The following is an 8999-nucleotide window of genomic DNA, read 5'->3' on the forward strand; positions in this document are numbered from 1 at the left end:
ACTAAAGCCAAACATGATTGACACTTTGAATTTTGGACTGACACAAAAGTAGGTACTCTGTAATATTTGCCGATGCATGCTGTATCCACACTGTAGGCATTGTAGTTGTAAGTAACTATCTATGTTGTATGTTGTTTGCCACAAGCATGAAGCGCGTTTATAAGATTTTAGTATAAAATGCTTGATATAATGCGCCTGGCTTTGGTCTCTGATTTCAAACCAGCCAGTCTTTACTCTTTCAATATGCTAGGCGAGCTAGGCACCTAAGTATTGAAACATAGAAATAAAATGCTCTAAAATGGGCATACTATATGCAAGTAAGCTACACTCCGTATACGCTAAAGAGGCCGAACCATACAATCAATGTCGTGCTCACTGCTCAGGTTCATTAGATTATAATTTTTTATATGGCAACCAAAGAGTATGTACCTCAATGTACCTAGTAAACATGGTCTGTGATCAATGGCAACATTTAAATTGGCGGATGCGCTTGCGTGATGCCGGGTGCGTGTTAATTTAGCATCTAAAATTGGCGTCTTTTTAGTGGAAAAGTGAGTTTTATTTATGTGGAAGTGTTGTTAAATTATCATCGGTAAGTATTTATTGGGTGTTCTTTAATCAAGTTTGATAATTTTCTATTCGTGTGATAAAGTAGTAACTCCAGAGCGCAGTAAAAGTTTTCGTGAATTTTCCATTGAAGTTGGAACGCCATGCTTCATGGCGGGCCCGCTTGGTATTGATGTTTACCGTTATTCCACCGCCACTTAATCATACCACCAAAATAGCAGATTTTATGTTAAGTTTGTATATTAGAAACGTTTATGCACTATTTGCGCGCGTTACAACTTTAACATTGATCTAATGTGCCAAGCCCTTTTTTGTACAAGTTATACCTATCTATATGGCGGGAAATAGATTGTATGCTAAACAGGCAACTATACTTAACGTTTCTTATACTCTATTCTAGTATATAATGTGAGCTGTGATAGCCTAGCTAGTGGTTAATACGTCCGGCTCCTATTTGGGAGGTCCGAGGTTCGATTCCGAGCACGCACCTCTATTTTTCGGCGGACTAAACCCCTTAATTCTGAGAAGAGATCTCTGCTCAGTAGTGAGTCGATAGGTTGATCATGATGATAATCTATCCAATTTGTTGGTAGTTTGTATGTATACCTTTCAGTTGAACATTGAAAATGGTTGCTCGAAGAGGTCGTGGCGGCAAAAACACACCGGCTAAGCCGAAGACAAATCAACCTGAAGCAGCAGCTGAAGCCGAAGTCGCCGAACAGGTTGAAACTGCTGAAGAAAACAATGGAGAGGCACCAGCAGAACAGACGGAAGACACCACAGGTGGTGAAGAAGGGGCAGAGGAACAGAGCGGACAAACCGAGGCAGGCGATCAAATCAAAGAGGAGCAACCAAAACCTGAAGAGCCAAAGGAAGAAAAGGTGGAATCTGGTAAACTGCTGGTGGAGAACCTCCCCCCGAGCTATCTCTTTGACTATCAAGACAAGCTTAAAGAACTCTTTTCCAAGCATGGAGAAGTCACCAGTGTTAAGTAAGTACATGCAGCAGCATTCTTTGATTGAAAAAATATATATAAAAACAAAATAACATACTATTTGTTAACATTCAAATATCAGTCCATGAATTTTTGTTTAAAATTGTATGAAACATTGAATCTTAAGTAAAGTAAGTGTTAAGTATTTTTACAGTAAACATTACATTATTACTGTATTTTTATGAAATTAGAATTGTTTTAATTATAATTTCACAATAATTAATGCTGGTGTAATGTTCTAGAGCGCGAATTGTGCGTAGAACATCGAAAATTGGAACAATGAAATATTAACAGAAGAAATTTTTTCTTTTCTTTTTAGACGTGGTCCAATCATAGTAACTGAACTGACCACAACGCCAACTTTATCGGCTATAGTCGAATTCAAAAACAAAGATTCCCTGGAAAAGGTAAACAAAATGATTATTAACATTTTTTAATTTATTTAATGAAGATTTTTTATTAGTTATTATAGATAATGCCTTTTGATGGGTGAACCCTACCAAGGCTTATTAATTAGATAAGGCTAGAAATTTCCAAATTACCTTTAAATCCTTGTAAAGTATGAATGACTATTTGAATGTTTCAAATGGCTGGTCTGCTACTGGGAACTATTTTTTGGGATTTTTATCTTATTATGGAAATAGATTGACAAAAAGTTTTTTTATTGCATTTGTGGTAGTGGATCAGCTGATACCTGTATTTTTCTGTGACACTCAAACACCAACTTCTTTAACCTAAATGTAGTTCTCGTCACAAAAGTTGAAACTAATGACTCTGACTTTGCAATTTAACTAAGTAACATCCAGGGAACAAATTATTAATAAAATATCAACATGTTACAGTACTATTACTTAGTAAGCCGCATCAGCAAAATTTGCTTGTGGAGAAAAGCGCAACCTAACACGACTAGAACCAAACATACAGCGATGAAATACAGACCTTATTGCTTGACGTTAAGATTTTAAACACAAGAGCAACAGAATTTTGTGCTATCTCTCTCATAATTCGTGCATACAACACATATCACGTAGGCAACAATCTTCAGTGGACGGACGCGCGCTAGGATTGGCTGAGATATTTTCGCGCCATACGAAAATAAGATTTCTGCACAGGTACATCGGCGCAACTTATAAAAAGTGGTAGCTAGTACAGTATACAAATTCAAAATTGTCACACTGATTGACCTTGGAATTTTTTAGAGTGTTTAAATAGTTAACAGTTTCAACTTTTGTGAAAAGTCTTGACCCAACTTATTTCATTCGTATTTTGGTGCTAATATTGATGTGCACAAATCAAACAATAATATACCGCTTCTCTGAGACAGCTTGTGAGGAAACGCGGGTCGCGGGAGGGTTACAGTTGACGTAAAAACGAAGCAGTTTAACTTCACTGTCACCCTCCTGCATCCCACACTCTATCTCACAAGACTTTACAGATGAGTCATGCACCTATAAATTATATTTTACATGATTTCTTTAAAATATTAAATGATACAATATATGTATAATACTTGATTCGGTAATAATTATTTGGGTCATTATTAGACAACTACAACTACGAAATTCCAATACCATTCCAATAACAACAACTATGTAATACAAATATTTACAGAATAAACTATAATTTATGTGACATTTATTTAGCAACTTTTGAAGGAAAGGTAAGTCAAATATTGAAAAAATGTTATTTATATTATTACATTCTAGGTTCTATATGTACTGTTAATTAATATTTTCTTTGGAGAGAAAGAGCAAAAGTCAATGAGCTCACGAAGAGCACATGAAGAGTTCTGTACCATTTGTATAAGAAATACACTTTTTAAATATTTTTACAGATAGACAGACAGACAACGAAGTTATCGTATAAGCCTAAACAGACAGACAGACAAACAGACAACAAAGTGATCCTATAAGGGTTCCGTTTTTCCTTTTGACGTTCGGAATCCTAAAGACAATGATAGTTTCTTATCAGATTTTCAAAATACATACTTATAGTACGCGACAGGACAAATCATATCAAATCAAATTATTCAAAGTAGGTACTATTGTACGCCTTTTGTGTAAGATTTATGTATAGTGGTGATAATTAATTTACGTAAACTTAAAACTAAAGCTACTATAGGTCGAGATTTCAATTGGGGGTATTAAACTGGGGGACGCCCGGCACACAATGCTGTTCGGCGACGGGTTAGCGCGTGTGTCCGGGCGTCCTCACCCCGATTGCCATCTCAAGCTGTCGCGTACTATATGATTACCGAAATCCGTATTTTTTATTATTGTCTGACAAAAGACGACGAAAACGAGTTTTATCCGTCGTGTACAATTGCGTCTGCGCATGAAAACTTGTCAGACGCACCTGTGACTCGACACCCTGCATTTTGCCCTTTAGTAAAACTAGTTATCGCTTACATTCAATTTGTATGGCGAGCCAGTTACTAAAATTGGAGTTTTGGCCGTTAGGGCATCATTCATGTTACACGTAGACTCCATTTATGGCAATTAGGGATCAAATTTTTTATTACGCAAGATAAATGTATCTATAGTACGCGATAGACCAAGATGGCAATCGGGGTGGGAACACCTCGCGCTAACCCGGATAGCGCGGGTGACGTGCGGGTGTGCGGGGCGTCCCCCCGCCTCACACCCCGGTTGCCATCTCAACCTGTTGCGTATTGTAAATATGAATAGACACAGTTATACATGTACATGTATAAATGACTATATTATATAACATTGTTTTTTCTTTGGCTCACTTATAAGTTAAATAAATTGGATAAAACTTTTTGGGGAAAAGCGACGCAACATCTCCGTTATAAAGAAAGCAGCAAAATCTAATTTATAAAAAAGCTCTAATGGACGTAAAATAATCTTAAAACTTTCGGTGAGACGTTGACTTGTTTACCTTTTAAGTAAGCCAAGACAAAATATGTGAAGTGATACATATACTAGTCCTCACAAAGCAATGTTCCCACAGGCGCTGACGGAAGAGGGCACAGTGATCGACGGCTGCGCGCTGTCCGTGGCGGTGGAGTCGCGCGCGGAGACCGCGGTGCTGGTGGGCGTGCCGTACGAGGCCAGCACGGACTACGTGCGTCTGCTGTTCGCGCAGTGCGGCGACATCGCGCACATACACGAGTTCAGCAAGACCAAGTACAAGATATGTGAGTTGATTGTATCCAGATCCTGTCATTATCTACATTTTTATATGTCAATATTTACTGCTGTAGGTAGATTTTTTATTTTTATTCAGATATAAGTTAGCTTTTGACTGCAATCTCACTTGGTGATAAGTGATAATGCAGTCTAAGATGGAAGCCGGCTAACCTAGTAGGGGTATGGCAGTTTTCATTAAACCCATACTGCTTTGGTTTCTACACAGCATCTTACCAAAACGCTGAATTGCTTGGCGGCATGGCTTTGCCGGTAGGGTGGTAACTAGCCACGGCCAAAGCCTCCCATCAGACAAAATGCCTTTTCCAACAACCGCACCTATATCTCTGCCAGAGATCCAGTCACCAACTACTCTGCCACCTTTTAAAGCAATTTAGAGAAATTCCTAACATTTTGAATGATCAACTGTGGCATCATCTAATAGTAAGTTTTAGAAGCTGCTATGTCGCAGGCTTGTTTTATCCCTCGAAATACTCCAAGTCCCCTATTGACTTGACGCTGTCTGGTTTCCCAGTGCGCGTAACGTTCCACGAGAAGGAGGCAGTGGAGAAGGCACTGAAGCTGGATCGCGAGCTGCGCATCAACGGCTTCCTCGTCACCGTCTCCAAGTACCGTGATGAGGACGAGCAGAAGGCGCACTCTGCTAACACCAACAAGGTAAAAACATATTCTGTAAAAAAAACCAGCGCCCTGAAAAATTTTTAGAAATGACAGCTGAATCGATGACAAGTACCTTTTTAACCAATTCAAAAAAGGAGGAGTTTCCCAATTCGTCTTTTATTGTAATGAATATAAACTCGACCTATAAAAATTGTAAGTTCAATTTGGGGTTTAATCAATATGGATGTCATTTCAGATATATTTTTAGGAAAATAAATCTGAAATGACACCAATATTGTATATTTAAAAAAAACGCCATCTTCAATTTTAAAATGAATCTCATTTTTAATCAGTTAGTCAGAAGGGTCCTTTCCACGCTGCGCTGCGAAATCGCCTTTCTAGCACCTTGGGAGGGTTGAACGTTTATGAGTTTTTTGAACTAGGTGTTAAACAAGTTGGAGGGAGCCGCTAAATTTAGGCGGCGCAAAACCATGGTGTGTGAAAGTCAAAGTCCCTGCAAGAGACTGATGTCCCCAGCATTGGGCGATGATCTATACATATAATAATAATAAATATGCTTGTATGTCAGTGTTATCAGTATAAATATTAAAATGGTTGTTCCAGAACAAGCGTCAGCACGCTCAGCAGAACCGCAACGCAAACAACGCGGCGCCGGCCGCCAACACGCCGCCCGCGCCGCGCCCCAACAACTTCAGACCGCGCGGCGGCGGCGGCGGCTTCAACGCGCGCGGCAACTTCCGAGGTCAGTACTCAGCACCCCTTCCAGTGGCGATAATCACTGCCATCAACCACATCCTAGAGATCTTAACACAGTGGACCCCCTGTAATCCGGCACCCTGTGTAATCCGAAATGATGAAAGCATGAGAGAAGTACCAGGAGAGCATAGGAACAAGGTTAAACTCAGGCACTATAGAAATTTCCATACACAATATGCTCTCTTGTGCAGTTTTTTCTTGAATCATTTTGACACCTTCATCCCTTTTACTAAAACGGATGTTTGAAAAGAGTAAGCGAGATAACAACATTGTTTGTGTGCAGGCGGTCGCGGGCGTGGTTTTGGCGCGCGAGGCGGCTCGTTCCCGCGCGGCGGCTTCGCGCCCGTCAACTCCTACATGCCACCGCAGCCGTTCATGGGACGCCCGGTGAGACACACTCCCTAGCGCTGCTTATGCCCTAGTCCTAGCACAGATGTTCTAATTCACGAAGACCGTTTGGCTTTGTTTGTGTGAGTGCACCCAAACACATTGTTATGGTGTATCAGGCTCAGATTCGACCGCGATGCGGTTAACGTTACGCACACAAATGTATTAACGCTTATTGGTACACTCACTACTACTACCAACGCTGAGCGGTCATCGTAAAATAGAACATCTATAATAAGCTCTGCAAGCTTATTGCACAGAAATCCTTGGCCGGTGAACCTCTCGCCTAAGTGGCGTCAACCTTTTTATGACACAATGATACACTTTTTGCACAAAGCATGGCGACTGGCACAAATGCACCTTATTCTATGAAAAAATAGGATTTCTAATATAAAATAAAACTAATTTTAGAGTATCTGCATCCGTTTCTTTTAAGTATTGCTAAAAAAGGACAGAAAATGGATTTTAAATTAAAGACCCTAAATTTTAGTGCTATTCTACAATTTTAAACACTATGCTCGAGACTGTCACTTTACGTAACGAAGTTAGACAGTTTTAATTAAGTTTAAAATTGTCAAACTGTGTTTGTCTTCTTCGTATCACATCATTAAGTAAAGATGTGAATACCCTAAGTTGTGATCAGAATCAGTACTATTGTCTCGTTTTATGTTTAGTAGCTGTATTTTTTTGCAAAATTTTTGTATATGCTTCACTATCCTTTTTTTTTGCATGCGACTTCAATTTTTTAAATGTGAAATGAGTGCATAGAAAAAATGTGCAAAGAAATGCAGTCTAACCGTTCGGAAATCACATTTTTGACAGAACAAACTAATCTCTTTGCCATATATAAATTCTATGCATTCTTTTCAGAATTACGACTACATGTAGTAGTGCACTTGAAAGAGTGAAGAATGCACACAGGTATTATCTCTTGCTTATTAACCCTGTCTTGCTTATTAACCTTGTCTGTTGTGTTATTTCTATTTGACATTATTTTGCCAAAAACGTGAAGTGTTCAAAATCAATTTACTCTTCTAAAAGCCACAAAATAAAATAAAGATAATGACAAATCATATTATATCTTTTTAAACCAAGGAAATTGTCTCATAGTCAGTTGCAAATACCTAATTATTTTTGACAGACTTTAAAATCGGTGATAATAAGAACATAATAATGTATTCAAATTCAATCATTTATCCGTCACCTCTATCGGTCAACAATCACTTGAAAATTACGGATAGCAAGGAGTGTACATAGTTTTAGTTGAAAATATAATAATATATAGAAACAAAATAATTTGTTTCCTGCTAATATGGTGGATAAATACCTTTTATTAGTTCGAACGAATTATATTAAAGTTCAAATTCTATTCACAGAAATTAAAATTTCACTAATTTACGAAATTTTAGGCCAAGTCTTGTTTCTTAATAAAATCAAAAATGAATACTAGGTTAGCCATCCACCTGTAGGTAATTATTCAATGGAATTCAAAAGGGAAAGCAATTACAAAGTAAACATTTCTCTTTAAAAGCCGTAGGGAAATATAATTGATATAATCAACCGCTGCAATTAGATAGTGTTTAGCTATTTATGGATTTCATGGTAGTTAAAAACCATTTAAACAATTAATATGATTGTCAGGGAATTTTGGGTTAACTTTTTTTTTTTACTTCAATGTCATTTTATGAGTATGATAAGTTTAACCTTGTTTTTTTTGAAATAAAATTATTGCAAAAATACCCTCAAACTATTACCTTGTTTTTGATTTTATCTTTATGTGTCAAATATCATGTCATAAGTACGATTTTAGTGCTTATTTTAAAGGGTTCACCTTTAAAACCTTACTATTGATATGTCAGTTGACCCATAGAGTTGAAAAGGCGCGGGAGAAGTCATTTTGTAGGGACTATACTTTTGCTACATTTATTATAGTTTGTTACAGTTGAATGTTCCTAAAGTTGTTAGTTGATTTGACAGTTGTTTTCTTTTAATAACAAAACAAGAAGTAAAATTGCACTGTCACTTTGTCATTAATATATTGGTATTGTCCACAGCAGGGATACATGAACGACGGGCAGCGGCCGAACAAGCGGCTCCGGCAGATGTAACCGTGTGCGTGTAATATAAGGATAACATCGTTTTGTGCTCGTCTGTGTGTGTGTTTGTGCAGTGAGTGTGAGGGGACTGAACGCGGATAAATCTAGCTAATTGTATTTACTAAGTACACCAGATAAAATATTGATGAGATATTAATTTTAATAAGTGTCTTTTTTGACAGGTAATAAATAATTACTAACATTTCGTGATGGGTTTTCATTTTATAGCTAACACCTCTCCTTTAACTTTAGATTGTAATCCTGTCAAAAAATCCTTCAGTACTCAAAACTGTCTGTTTATGACAGTGTATTTTTTGACAGTTGATAATTACTAACATTTTGTCAACATTAAAAACTGACAAAAAATTGAGGAGGACTATGCATCTGTCAAAGTTGAGTGCTTTGTAC

At 37.7% G+C, this 8999-nt stretch overlaps 1 protein-coding gene across 4 annotated transcripts; it reads left to right on the forward strand.

The window, feature by feature from the left end:
- Positions 1-442: 442 nt before the first annotated feature.
- LOC123864875 (nuclear localization sequence-binding protein-like) lies at positions 443-8796 on the forward strand. Of its 4 annotated transcripts, none has more exons than XM_045905601.1 (9): positions 443-592; positions 1181-1558; positions 1881-1968; positions 4535-4721; positions 5246-5388; positions 5956-6094; positions 6392-6495; positions 7366-7416; positions 8550-8796. In XM_045905601.1, the coding sequence occupies exons 2-8, from the start codon at positions 1194-1196 to the stop codon at positions 7381-7383; spliced, it is 1044 nt and encodes a 347-aa protein (XP_045761557.1). In that variant the 5' UTR covers positions 443-592; positions 1181-1193; the 3' UTR covers positions 7384-7416; positions 8550-8796. The 4 variants fall into 4 exon arrangements, with proteins under 4 accessions (XP_045761557.1, XP_045761558.1, XP_045761555.1 ...); XM_045905602.1 differs by having other exon boundaries at positions 8553-8796; XM_045905599.1 differs by lacking the exon at positions 7366-7416.
- Positions 8797-8999: the final 203 nt, after the last annotated feature.

The sequence above is a fragment of the Maniola jurtina genome, chromosome 4 (genome assembly GCF_905333055.1).
Source record: "Maniola jurtina chromosome 4, ilManJurt1.1, whole genome shotgun sequence".
In the NCBI taxonomy this organism is placed as follows: Eukaryota; Metazoa; Arthropoda; class Insecta; order Lepidoptera; family Nymphalidae; genus Maniola; species Maniola jurtina.

What these genes read in the sequence shown, in the direction of transcription:
- LOC123864875 (XM_045905599.1), top strand. Translation starts at nt 1,194, where the DNA reads ATGGTTGCTCGAAGAGGTCGTGGCGGCAAAAACACACCGGCTAAGCCG. An exon ending in GGAGAAGTCACCAGTGTTAA is followed by an intron (nt 1,559 to 1,880) that starts GTAAGTACATGC and finishes TTTTCTTTTTAG; the next exon opens with ACGTGGTCCAATCATAGTAA. An exon ending in CAAGACCAAGTACAAGATAT is followed by an intron (nt 4,722 to 5,245) that starts GTGAGTTGATTG and finishes CTGGTTTCCCAG; the next exon opens with TGCGCGTAACGTTCCACGAG.